At 36.9% G+C, this 12,938-nt stretch overlaps 1 protein-coding gene across 1 annotated transcript in view; it reads right to left on the reverse strand.

Annotated features, from left to right (window-relative positions):
- Positions 1-12,938, reverse strand: part of LOC140137722 (endoplasmic reticulum transmembrane helix translocase-like) — a 35,192-nt gene that overhangs the window by 12,154 nt on the left and 10,100 nt on the right. The window contains exons 6-17 of the mRNA XM_072159485.1: positions 11,099-11,275; positions 9,852-9,981; positions 8,604-8,659; positions 8,060-8,186; positions 7,410-7,547; positions 6,968-7,088; positions 5,302-5,456; positions 3,958-4,133; positions 2,930-3,040; positions 2,311-2,436; positions 1,295-1,403; positions 637-746 (exon numbers count right to left, since the gene is read on the reverse strand). Coding sequence (XP_072015586.1) covers positions 637-746; positions 1,295-1,403; positions 2,311-2,436; positions 2,930-3,040; positions 3,958-4,133; positions 5,302-5,456; positions 6,968-7,088; positions 7,410-7,547; positions 8,060-8,186; positions 8,604-8,659; positions 9,852-9,981; positions 11,099-11,275 — 1,536 coding nt within the window. The remainder of the gene's footprint in view (positions 1-636; positions 747-1,294; positions 1,404-2,310; positions 2,437-2,929; positions 3,041-3,957; positions 4,134-5,301; positions 5,457-6,967; positions 7,089-7,409; positions 7,548-8,059; positions 8,187-8,603; positions 8,660-9,851; positions 9,982-11,098; positions 11,276-12,938) is intronic.

A 12,938-nucleotide genomic window follows, 5' to 3' on the forward strand; every position in this document is an offset into this window, starting at 1 on the left:
AATAACCATGCTTGATACAATTTATTACATCATCAGGGTATGATAGTATACAAATATTAACTGTCTATGAGTGTGATGGTCGAAATATAATCACGAGGTGAAAGATGGATTGTCCATTCCACGAGCCGGAACGGCGAGTGGAATGGAACAATACATCTTTCACCGAGTGATTATATTTCGACCATTACACAAATTTAAGACAGTTAATATTTGTTTTATATCACTCATACATAAATCCTATTACTAAAATACTATTTAAGATAGGGAATATATTTTTTCATCAACATAACACCATGTTTTGCCGTGACATACTTAACATTTTGGTGACCACCCCATAACTAAATCGGCGAAGTCTAAGAGTCAGCGCCGGACTTGGCGCCAGGCGCACTCTGGCGCAGCACTATGATGGTAAAAACTATCACACAGAGAGGCTGATGGTAAAAATGATAAATGGCTATCAACCAATGAACTGTCTAGAATTTATGTATGAGTGATATAAAAAGAGTTATTGGTACCTAACCAGGCACCAATAGTGCTATAGGCCCAAATTACACACATGGTGCTTCCTATGACATTTTCACCCTGATGTGGCTGCCACTGCCACATCAGGATGAAAAATGGTATAGTAATACATACCTCTCCTGTCATACAGAGATCATATGACTTTATGAGTTCCTTCTTACCACCAGAGGGGATCATGGGTAATATAACACTATCATCAATTGACTGCCAATGCCATTCACTATCTAAAATATAATGAAACAATATATCATAAAATGCATTCAGTAAAGACTTAGTTTGTGTTGTACTTCTTTTAAGTTAAATTTCTATCTACCATTTGTATGGTTCTATCTTTGCCTTCATTTTGTTCTATAGTGACATCAATTATTAACCATATCTCTAGTTGACACATTTATTTTATATAAAGGTCAGGCAGGATTTAAACCTTTGACGTTTGCTATCCTACTTTGATGCTCTATTAATATGGAAAAACAGTGATATCTAATGGTAATATTTAAATAAAGAAAAGTTCTTGGATGTGAGAAATTTCCAACTACTCTTACAATTGCAAGTGGTATTTTTGGAGTTTTATCCACAGGGATACACTTTTATATGCAGTTTTGTGGTTATTTACAGCCCATTGCATCTACTTCCAGACTAAGGACAGTTCCCACTTTTGTCCCCAGGTGGATTGTAAGGTTTCATGTGTGCATCTCCATTTGCTGCAAATTAGTCATGTGCCCATCCCTAACACACACACCCCCACTCCTGAACAAGATGTTTTTAACCATACCTTTATCATTTGGATGAGTAAGAATAAGTGTGGTATCTTTCTTGTTAAATTTGAGTTCTTTGGCGACATGGCAAGCTGTTAAAGGGTTGTCCCCTGTGATCATCACAGTCTATAACAAACAAATAAACAACGCAAAATGGTTTGGAACATTTCTCAAAGGAAAAGCAGCAAGATATTCTACAATAATTAGAATGGTGTACTTAAAAGAAACTCATCTATTACACTCACAGCACAGAGATATTTTCTTTTATGTGGATGTTTAGACACTTGTCAGATACATCATAGTTTACCAAGAGGTAATGTTGGCGGCAGCATCAATTTTTTTGCAATGAATATTCATGACAAAATGGTGGACCTGCCATTCTGGATTAGGTTTGTGCATCGTCTGCTTCAGCTGCGGCAATTTAAAGATTACATGCTGGTCAAATGTGTGAGTTTAGATTAGACTTATCAGTTAGAAGCATAGTCCAGGTAAGTGTAACAGTAGAATTGAACATAAGAAAAATCAGCCTTACATTTGCTATCATGACAATTTTAAAAATTAAAGTTTTGGAGAGACAACAGGAATTCAATGGACCATTTTGGAAAGTCCTGAAAGCATTAATTGCGATCCAGCCCTACATACGTCACGCCGATATGCATATGATATTGCTAGCGAACATTGATATCACTCAACAATGTATGCATCGGCCGTGTTACAACATTAAGGCTTTCGAAATTTTCCGAAATGTTTTACAGTAAGTTTCTCCCAGTATTACAAAAATTTCACATAACGTCTCTCATAGCAGCATCAATTTTCTGCAATATGGTGAAATTCAAATCCAGTTATGTCAGCACCTGTTTATACATAGGGTATGCATAGCACATGTATTATAGGTACTGCACATAGAAGCTGCTCAGGCTTGATACCACTTGAAGTAAAAAAATAAAATTGTAATTGTAAGAAAACAAAATCTACAAAGTATTGTAAACAATTAAAACATCACCCTGACAACAATGTATTGCATTTTACTCACATGATGTGAAGCAAACTGTATTTCTTTGATGACAGATTTGGAGTCAATCTTCAGTGGACATGATATGATGACAAATCCAGCAAAGCTTAAGTCACATTCTACTTCTTCACGACTTATCTCACGTAACTGTGCAGCAAAAAAAAAACACAACAGAAAAAACAGTAAGGTAAAGCATTGGCATCATGACGGTGTACACAACTGATAGCAATTTTGTTTATTTCTCCACTTGCACTATAACAGAGAGATGCCAGTCAGTGTTGCAAAAAGTTGCGAACATTTCCTTTTCAAAGAGACTAGCCCAAAGAGAGCCAACTCCCCCATGTTTGTGTGTTGCTCATGCAGGGCAAATTAACATACCTCCAAAATATTTCGCCACTGTGCGCAGTAAACTTCAAAATGTCTGCTTGTTTGTATTATGCAATTGCATGCCAAAAGCACTTTCGAGATACATCCTCTCTTGTGCATTAAAAATGACCACATTTAGTAATCCTACACCATACGCAGCTGTACACACACAAAAATATCTGCTGTTTTTGTTTTTATATACAAGGTCCGCAATTGCTGTTGCAAACAGATGGGGTGTGTATTTGTGTGTGTCAGAGAGAGAAAGCCAACTTACCCTCTGTGATGATAGTGGGCCTAGTCTTCTATATCCTAGGGCCAGGACTCGAGCTCCTTGTCTGGACATCTCAAGATAAACATCGTCATAATCACTAGGTACCTCAGAAAACTGAAACATCAGTAAAAATAATTTACAGTGTAATAAGTTAGGAGTTGCATGATGATGTATACAAAGCTGAATTTCTTTATAAGAAAGTCATTTACAACAAGGAGAACTAGAAGAATGCGAAATGGACCCTTAGGACAAATTTAGCCATTTCGTCTACAACGTGGCATCTACTTTCTGCAATGTTATAGCTACATCAGTCCAACCCCCTCATTTGGCCCTCTCTATGTGGATCGCTGTTTAATATCCAACTAAATGGCCTTCAAACGAAACTATGTTTTTTTTAATATCTTCACACCTTGCTTACATGCTCTCAAACATTGATAGGATATCTCATGGTTGTGTACAGTACTGCAATACTCAAATTCCATCTTTACAATGTTATCACCCCCATATTAAGTAATATTTTGTTTTCCAATTTTAGCACTTTAAATATTTAATGCAAAGTAACATTTGATTCACTTCACAGTATCTTGGTTTTCACTTAACTAGCCAATACTTTGTACTGTCATGGCCAGATAAAACCGATTGGACTACATTATTCATTGAACTTAATTAATCTTCATACACCGTAATCATATGAACAATAATTGTAGCACCATATACTCTGATCAGCTCGTAATCGGCGGGAAATATTAGGCTTTTACCACTATGCCGAAAAATAGACCCACATTAAGAGTGGTATATTGTGTGTGTTAAATAAAGTAGGCAAAGTACACGAGTTCAATTGATAATTTGCGATACTTCTGACACAAGACAAAAAAAATCCTGGTGATGCCACTGTGTATTTGTGCAATCAGGTTTATGAATAACATTACCCAGATCTACTTCATATTGCTTGAATGTCTTGCATTGGTATTCATAGTATCCATGTCCCAAGTCTGTGATTGACATAAAATGTTATCAACTATATTAATCACCATAGGCCTGAGAGTTTCTGGAGCTCCCTTAACAGTGGCTAAGAAGGTACACTCTGGTGAGCTGTGTTCTTGCATGGATGCGATGACCGTCATTCTCTTGAGGGCGCTGGAGAAATGAAATCGCTGCGCAATCTTCAATGGTTGGCTACGTATCCGTTGGGGTATCACTACATCACCTGTGAAGGTTTAAAGTTGTACAAATACTAGATGATTGACATTACTCCCTATTTTCAATCAATACAGGCCTAGAAATCTGTGGCAGTGTGAGCGAATCCATTTGGATTCTCGCAAGAGAATTTTGTGAGAGTCCTTGATTCGCACCCGCTCCCGTTGTACAATAATTGAAAAAAGCCCTCTGTCGGCCTGATTCAGTCACCCAAGATGGCCGGTTTGGCGAACGAAAGATCTGCATGCAACCGATGGCTGTTTGTGCCATAAAAATGCCCTCAAAAATCAGTATTATTGTTCAAATTATTAATGATTGAAGTAAATTAGACCATAATTCACCATTTTGGGGGTTCAGTTGCTTAAAATATGAAGTATATATAGTCAAACCGGGAGTCAAACTTGGTACATCTTTTTTTCTAAGCTTTCAATATTTAGGCAAATCCACATGGATTCGCCCGGTTGATGTTTTACAAGAATCTTTGCGCCAATTGAATAAGTTCTGTGAACTCAAAACAAGATCAGAGTTAATGAATCAAGGCTACAGCCAAAGCTATTTGAACTGACTCAATCCCCAGATGGGAAAGAGGTCTGGTTTATGATTTCAGGGTCAAATTTTGGACAAGCAGTTTTGGTAAAAATGACAGGCACTTGCCAAATCCTAGCTAAGACGCTGGAGTACTCATCCTCAAATAATATTAAGTTGTTTATTGGGTGACCTGAGCCACTGTGATCAATAACAATTTGTCAGTAGACCTTTGACCAACTATAATTGAAGACAGAGATAAAAAAAAGACTAGTTTGCATCTGACATCACTGTCAATCAAATTCCCTATGATCCTTGAATGATTTATCTGGTGCTGATCGGAGTACAGCATAAAATGGCAAAACATTATGTACTTTTATAAGGCAAAAAGCAACTTTTCTAGGCATTGTTGACATGGTGCCTTCGGGAAAGAAAGTTTCCTACTATAAAGACCTGACCTAACTTTTGAGATGGTTTGTATGTTTTAAGGTGCAAAATTAACAATAAGCCGCCCGCTTTTATCGCCGCGTTCATCAACTCACATCATCACGACACGTGTAAACAAACCGTGCTTGAGTTTGATTGACAGAAGACATCACACGCAAACTAGTCTTTTTATCTCTGTCTTCCATTATATTTCTTGTATAACCTACCTTTAGTTAATTTCCAGTCCACAGCAGTGAGTGTTGCTTTTTCCAGAGGATCCCCAACCAAACTATCATCTAATTGTACCAAAGAATGACAACTAGCTAACACTTGATGAGTTTCAATTGGAGCTTCACTTATAGAGCATAGTTTATCTTTGCCTCTGTAAATAAAAGTTGTGTGCAAAATAAATTATCATCTAATTGCAACAAAGAATGACAACTAGCTAACACTTGATGAGTTTCAATTGGAGCTTCACTTATAGAGCATAGTTTATCCTTGCCTCTGTAAATAAAAGTTGTGTGCAAAATAAATTATCATCTAATTGCACCAAAGAATGACAACTAGCTAACACTTGATGAGTTTCAATTGGAGCTTCACTTATGGAGCATAATTTATCCTTTCCTCTGTAAATAAAAGTTGATTACAATAACCATGTACAAATTTGTGAACACAAACTCTTTGAAAGAATGTATTCATGCATTTTTATATTCACGATACCTGCGGTACACAAAAATTTATGTTCCGCAAAATTTTTCCACTTTCACAGTATTCATTTATTTTTATTTATTTAAATTTTCTTAAAGCAATAATGTGTGATTTGCATAAAAAATAGATTCCTATTTAACGTAAGATGAATAGCGACATGTATACAGTTTATATGGTACGTCACTGATTCAATGATACACACGCACGCGATGTGTTTATCCAGCACTCGATCGGTGAGCTAAGAATAAAACCGGATATCTCCGGTTTTATTATGAATGTTAAATTAAAGCACTGCAGGCTTAGTCTTTCATATGTACACAAATAGCCATTACAATGGTGCAAAAAGCAGAAACTCAAAAATATTGAGGGCGTTGCTGTGGAGCAAATCGCACATTATGGCTTTAAGGCAGGGTAGCCCTTTCAATGACAAAGCACTGATTTCCACAGATGCCCTGCAAGTATAGTCCAGTCAGTCTATCTAAACAGAAAAAAAAAATCTGCCTAATTACAGAGGTGTGAATACTGCTGTGATATGGCTTACCCCAAACCCCCTTTGAGACACTGACTAATTAACAGTCCTCTTGGCATACAAGTGACCAGTGAGAGGGGGTGGGGGTTAGTGACATTTGATTTACACAGACGTGTGCCAGGAATTATACCCAGCTGTGCATATGGCCAAGCAAGCAATCAGTGGTTTTAGTTTAGATAGACTGACTGGAGTAACAGGCCTTGCCGTCTAGATTTTAAAGGCGAGTGGTCAATCGCTCGCTAGCATGATGCTAGGCGAGTGGTCAAAGCACTCTCTAGTAGTAGAATGTAGTGGTTGAATCAATCTCTAGGTCTGAAAGATCATTCATAGCAATATACTTACCGACTGTTGAATACCCTCTCTATCGTTTTCAGGAATTAAGGCTATTTTATTACAATATATGGAATGAATATATTGAAAGTGCTGAAATTTGAATGTAAATTGAGTGATCATGGTGATTCGCAGCGAGCGATATTCAGTGTCTATGGCGAGTGGAAAATCACTCACTGGAAATTGAGTTTGGGCAAGCGGTGGCGAGCGAGAGCGATCGCTCGCCTCAAATGGCAAGGCCTGGAGTAATACATAACATCTTTGCATGCAGGACACCCTGTAGTACACTACAGAATAGTTTGTACATTAATGCAATTAATACTTACTTGAGACCAGCTACTCCTTGTACAACCAAGTTATCACTAGTCAAGGTCCCTGTCTTATCAAAACAGCACACATCTACTTTACCAGCAAAGGGTATACGGAAAGGCTCTGTGCAGTAAACACCTGCAACAAAAGAACACAAGAGTTGAAATTCAATTTGATATCAATTTATAATCACCATACAGTTTTCCAACTTCGGTTGCACATCTTTCATTGGCTATCGTCTAATGCGATCAGAACATCTTTGATAACTAATAAATGTATATTTTTTTCAACAGCCGATTAGAAATGTTAGGAAATTATAGGCCACAAAGAGTTTACATGCAGTAAACAAAAATGCCAGAACCAATAACATCAATCATGTACTGCGTTGTTTGATCAAAAGGTCTTCAAGTGTGATCTGAAAAGGTCTTGGTGTTATTAATCCAAGAATTATCAACTTACCAAGTTTACTGAGGGCAAGTAATGATGAATTGACAGCCAGTGAGAGTTCTATAGGCAACTCTGGCGGTACCACAGAGGTTAAAATCAATGTGCATTCTAGAAATAACTTATACTTGTTGCGAGTTGGATCTTTGGTACCTGTAACAGAGGACAATAAAGCAAAAGATTAAGACCATGTACAGAATATGTTTCAACAGATGTGGGGAGGGAGGTTAGGATTAAGGTTTTGGAAAATGATTGTTAGGGCATGATGATGGGAGAATGTTAACTGACTCTAATACCTTACTTGTGTGTCCGCTAAATGTTATTGGCACACTACAATCGTGTCATCATTCATGAATGATGAAAATTTCCATTATTGGGCCCAGTTCATGGGACAATTGTGTTGTAATTGCCTACGAAAACCTCTTGGGTGTCCATGTCATTGTTACAAAGTATACAAACATGTTTACTCAATGAACTAAATTCAAGGTCAACTTCTTCAATGACAACACTCATAATTACCATGGTGTGTATATGACCAGAACCATTCATTACACGATGAAGTGCTAACCGTGTGAACGCTCTCATCATTTATTTATTGAAAACATGTCAGAATCAGGAAATTATGACACTGTTAATTGGATTAAGTATAAATTTGACATTCTTACCTTCAACCCAAACATAACCAGCAGCAGCGATGGCAAAGATGAGCAGGAAGAGAATGAACAGAAACGTCTCCAAGTTGTTGGCAGTGACTCGCTTCACACCATACAAGATTGTACGCAGCAGACGACCCTGAAACATGGTGTCAAGATTTTTTTTAAATAAGTAAGGAAATAAAAGTATGTCTTAGGCAGCGAGAAAAAAAACCTTTTCTACAGGCAGACAGACTTCCCAAGTCGGTCACTGATGATTTTTTTTGAAGATGCTAAATGACCCTAAAATACCACCAAAAGTTTGACAAATCTGGAAATTTTTGGCACAAGGGGTGAGCTGGAAATGATCTCTGGTTCAAATTCATGGTGCACAAAATCTGCCAAATTTTAGAAACAATGTTTTTTCCTGTATTTTACAAAATAAAATGGTGAAACAAAATACAGTGTGTCATTTTTAACAAAATATGTTTTTCTGAACGAGTCCAGCAAAATTAATCATGACTTTTTTTCACTAAATTTTTCAGTTCAACACATCCTGACTAAGTAATATACCAACCTGAGATGTATTGAATCCCGTCCTCAGTACATAGGCAATGCATCCATTATCATGGGCTGTAATGAAAAGAGAGAGAAACCATGATCAGAAACAAGACGGATCTCAAATTATCCAAAGGTCTCACCTGCTATCATGATCAGGCCAAGAGAAATAAATTGTTTGTTTGCCCTTTCATGAAAAAAATCAGGAGGGTCGGGAGGTTGATTTAATTTTTTTTAGATTTATTTTTATATGATGTAAACAGCAGATGTTTGTTTCTGTTTTGTTTTTGAAACAAATGTGGGACTTTCATGAGAACAATCATAGAAACATAAACATGAGGTATCATTTGCCAAGTATGAGTTTCAAAATGCTCAAAATTATCTTCGAAAAGTATAAATTATTTTTTAATGAATTTTTTTGGCAAAAACTTACAAATTTTTTGAGGTTATAAAAGGAAAAAATAAACAAATAAAAACGCGACCCAAGATTTTAGTGATTTTTCGGTCGGTCGGGAAAGGCAAACAAATAATTTTTTTCTTGGCCTCATACTGGGCGAGCCAAGTTTCATAACTTATGCAATGTGTGTGTAGAGGAAGATATACCTATTCAACATGTAAGCAAATTACCAACTGTATGTAAATCATATTTTCTGTAAAATTTATACAAGGTCTAAAACAATTGGATATCCTTCTGTTTGTCAGATTTCATTACCATTAAAGATGGACATCAAATACAATCATGCCTGTCTGATAAATGTGGATAAACTAGAGAACACAATAATTGTATATAATAATGCTATAATGTTTGTATGAGATTGATGAAAATAAAAGATTGATTGATTGATTGAGATTATACCAGGTCTAACTTTAGACCTGGTCTACTGGTCTAACTATGGGAGATTAGTCCTATGGAGAAGGCACTTTTTGTTATTTGCATACCCCTGGCATTTGGGCGGGTGTTAAAGTACATCCCTGGTACCCGGGCATAAAATTACCCAAAAATCATAGCCTTAGCCTATATTATAGTAGATTCAAGATAGTTTGCTTCATTGGAAAAATTCTTTTGTTTATCTTAACACATTTGAACTAATTGATCTAAAAAAAAAAGTGTGTTCCTCTCTATCTCAAAGGAACTCTTGTTGCCAGATAATAGCAGAGATGGTGCATTTATCACCTTTATACCATAACTAATTGATCTAAAATGAAGTTTAATGAATCTGATTACATTGTCCAGGAATGTGATTTTGTATTCAGAGACATGACCTACCCTTGAGTCCAGGAGCTGTTTTACTAGGTGGAGTATGTTGCACCACTTTTGTGCCTCCAAATATGACATGCAGCTTTCCATCTGCCTGTAGATCTAAAAAGCGATCTGGATCTAACTGCTCCACAGGTTCCTAGTATAGAAATAGAAAAAATTGAACATTTTTACTTGCTTTAGTTTATTCATAATAGGAGCACATGCTCCAATATGCTCCCTACATGTAATTTAACAGCCAACCAACTGAATATGCACTACAACAGCACAGACCTCTATAATGCTCTTAACTTGAAGACAACAACAACTTCTGAACCTACGCTGAGAAATGCCGGAGGCACACTCTATTAGTCTCCGCACAACAATCAAAAATGGCAAATTTCTCATAGCATTATGCACAGAGTTCTAGCTCACTCATAGAGGAAAGAGATAAACAGAGAAAGTACCACCAGTCAAAGTTCCCGTGTATTGTATGCTACGGTTTGCTACCAGTTCTCGCATATTCATGAGGGCCGATTGTTCGATCATGTCGTGTCAAACAATCACGCCAGCGCTGCGTGCCTTCGCGTATACGCGATAGAGCGTTGCGTGCTTTCGCGATCGACCATGAAAATACGCGGTAATTGTGTAGCAGTCTTGCCTGTCGCATTTCATGGAACAATCGGCCCTCATTATCGGATGAGGCGGAGACTTTGACTGGTGGTACGCGCTCTGTAGTCCTCTGTGAGCTCACTCAACTTCTTTGGGTAAATTCAAAATGGTGAATTTCTCATAGCATTATGCATGGCGCTATTGGGAATTCAAACTCTTTTAATTCAACTTCTTTGGGTAAATCCAAGGTGTGCGCTTCTAAGCAGGAATGATATAGGGCCGTATTGGTCAGCGACAAAGTGTAAAGTGTGCTGAGGCTTGTGGATCAAGGTCTAGGCGTTGTGCCTGTGCATAGCGCATTATAAATTAATGCATTGTTTTTAAATTTAACTTCTTTGGGTAAGAACCAAAGAGATTAGACCCAAAGAGACCTGATTCCGCCATAAAGTCGCTTGTGGAGGATAAACTAATATACCTCGGGAAAATTATGTGTGTGCTTGTTCGCATTATGCAAGCAACACGTTGTGCTGATAACACTCACACTTGAGGATGCAAATAATCGTTTGATATCTGATTTATGCCCATAAATGCAGAGGTACTTTATTTTTCTCTCCATGCATGACAAACCAATATAGCACATTCACCATTTGATAAGAACAACCTACCTTCATTTGTGGTACAGATTCACCAGTCAGCATAGACTCATCCACGATACATGGTCCTCTCAACAGCAACATGTCACAAGGGACTGGGTTATCATTCTGTGAGCGCACAACAGAGCATATATCTCCCGGCACTAACTCATTACTAAAGATTGGACGCCATTTACGGTTCCGATACACCTGTTTATTGGGACAAAAAAGAAATCAATGAAGGGAAAAGCATAAGTGTACCTCAGTCAGATATCCGGCAACATTGTCCCATTTGCACAACACAAGCGTGTGCATAGCAACCAGCTCATCAACAAAGGGGATCTACACATGCACATACTGGTTTTGCAAGTTTATTTCCCTTGTGTGACGTCAGCCCGATCAAAAGAATTTTATACAACACTATTGACAGTGAGATATTAATCAGTCAAACATGTGGTTTTGTTGATTGTTATAATTAAAGACAGAGATAAAAAGAATTTATCGTGTCTGATGTCACTGACAATTACGATCCTTGATTGGTTTACACAGGTTAATCAGTACGTAAAAGGAAGACCGATCTATCTGGTGCTGATCGGAGAAAAGGAATAGCAGCAAATGGCGAAAAATTACGTACTTTTACAAGGCAAAAACAGCTTTTCTAGGCATTGTTGACATGGTGCCTTCGCCAAAGAAAGTTTCCTACCATAAAGACCTAACTTTTGAGATGGTTTGCATGTCGAAAGGTGCAAAATTAACAATAAGGCGCCCGGTTATAAATCCGCGTTCAGCAAGTCATCATCACGACACTTGTAAACAAGAGCACCAAGGGTGCTGTAGCTCAATTGTTATTTGAAATTTAACGTAAATATAATGTTCAGATATCCGTTGAATATATCAAATTGGGTTTTTTTAATATACTGGTATTTAATTGTGTTTATAACATTTCTTTATTTATTTATGTCAAGAATATTGCTAGTTGGTTTTATAAAAACGAGATAACTCTCAACATTAACAATAAAACTAAATAATATAGTATTTGGTGCATCTCACATTCTTACCAAGTTCAACAATATGACATGCTTGATCATACAAATGAATTCAAGTAAGTGGTGTTACATTAGATCCACTTCTCATGGTGGGGATGTGAAACAAAATTTTAATTTTACGTGGCATAAATGTACATGTCCATAACCATTAAAGCCTTAATGTACGATTTCCGTCAAATTTTAATTTTGTTATTCTTAATGTTGAAATAATATTAGTAATAACTGCCGAGAAGGGTTGTTGTCCGTTTTAAGTTGAAATAACGAGGTAAAGTGAAAGAAACCCCACTAGTTATTTTGACCATTTAATATGCAGTTCTATGGGAGGACATATTATCATAATTTTTAAAATTCGATGATAATATGTCCAACTTTGCTCTGTTGACTACAAAGACAACAAATTTGGCCGATTCCATTTAGGTGCAAGTTGGGACATGTGTAAACATTACAGATATGCAAAAAAAATCAGGTTTGAAAAAAATTTACCAATTTCATATTATAAGATTGTATATTAAAGCTTTAAGGTATAGGAATTTTTTTTTTTTTTATAGCCCCCAAATGAGATGTATTTAAGGGGGTACTACACCCCTGTCCAATTTTGTGCCTATTTTTGTATTTTTCTCAAATATTATAGCGCATTGGTGACAAGTAAGATATGTACAATATAGGGGCAAGGACTACAAGTACTGCACTGGAAATTTTATTTCAGCACAGACAACAGTTGTGGCGTTACAGTCAAAAATGAGGGAAAACCAATATTAGATCAATAAATCAATAACTACTTGCCTTGAGTTGCTGAATTTTCAGTGCAGTAGTTGTAGTCCTTGCCC

The sequence above is a fragment of the Amphiura filiformis genome, chromosome 17, assembly GCF_039555335.1.
Source record: "Amphiura filiformis chromosome 17, Afil_fr2py, whole genome shotgun sequence".
Lineage (NCBI taxonomy): Eukaryota > Metazoa > Echinodermata > Ophiuroidea > Amphilepidida > Amphiuridae > Amphiura > Amphiura filiformis.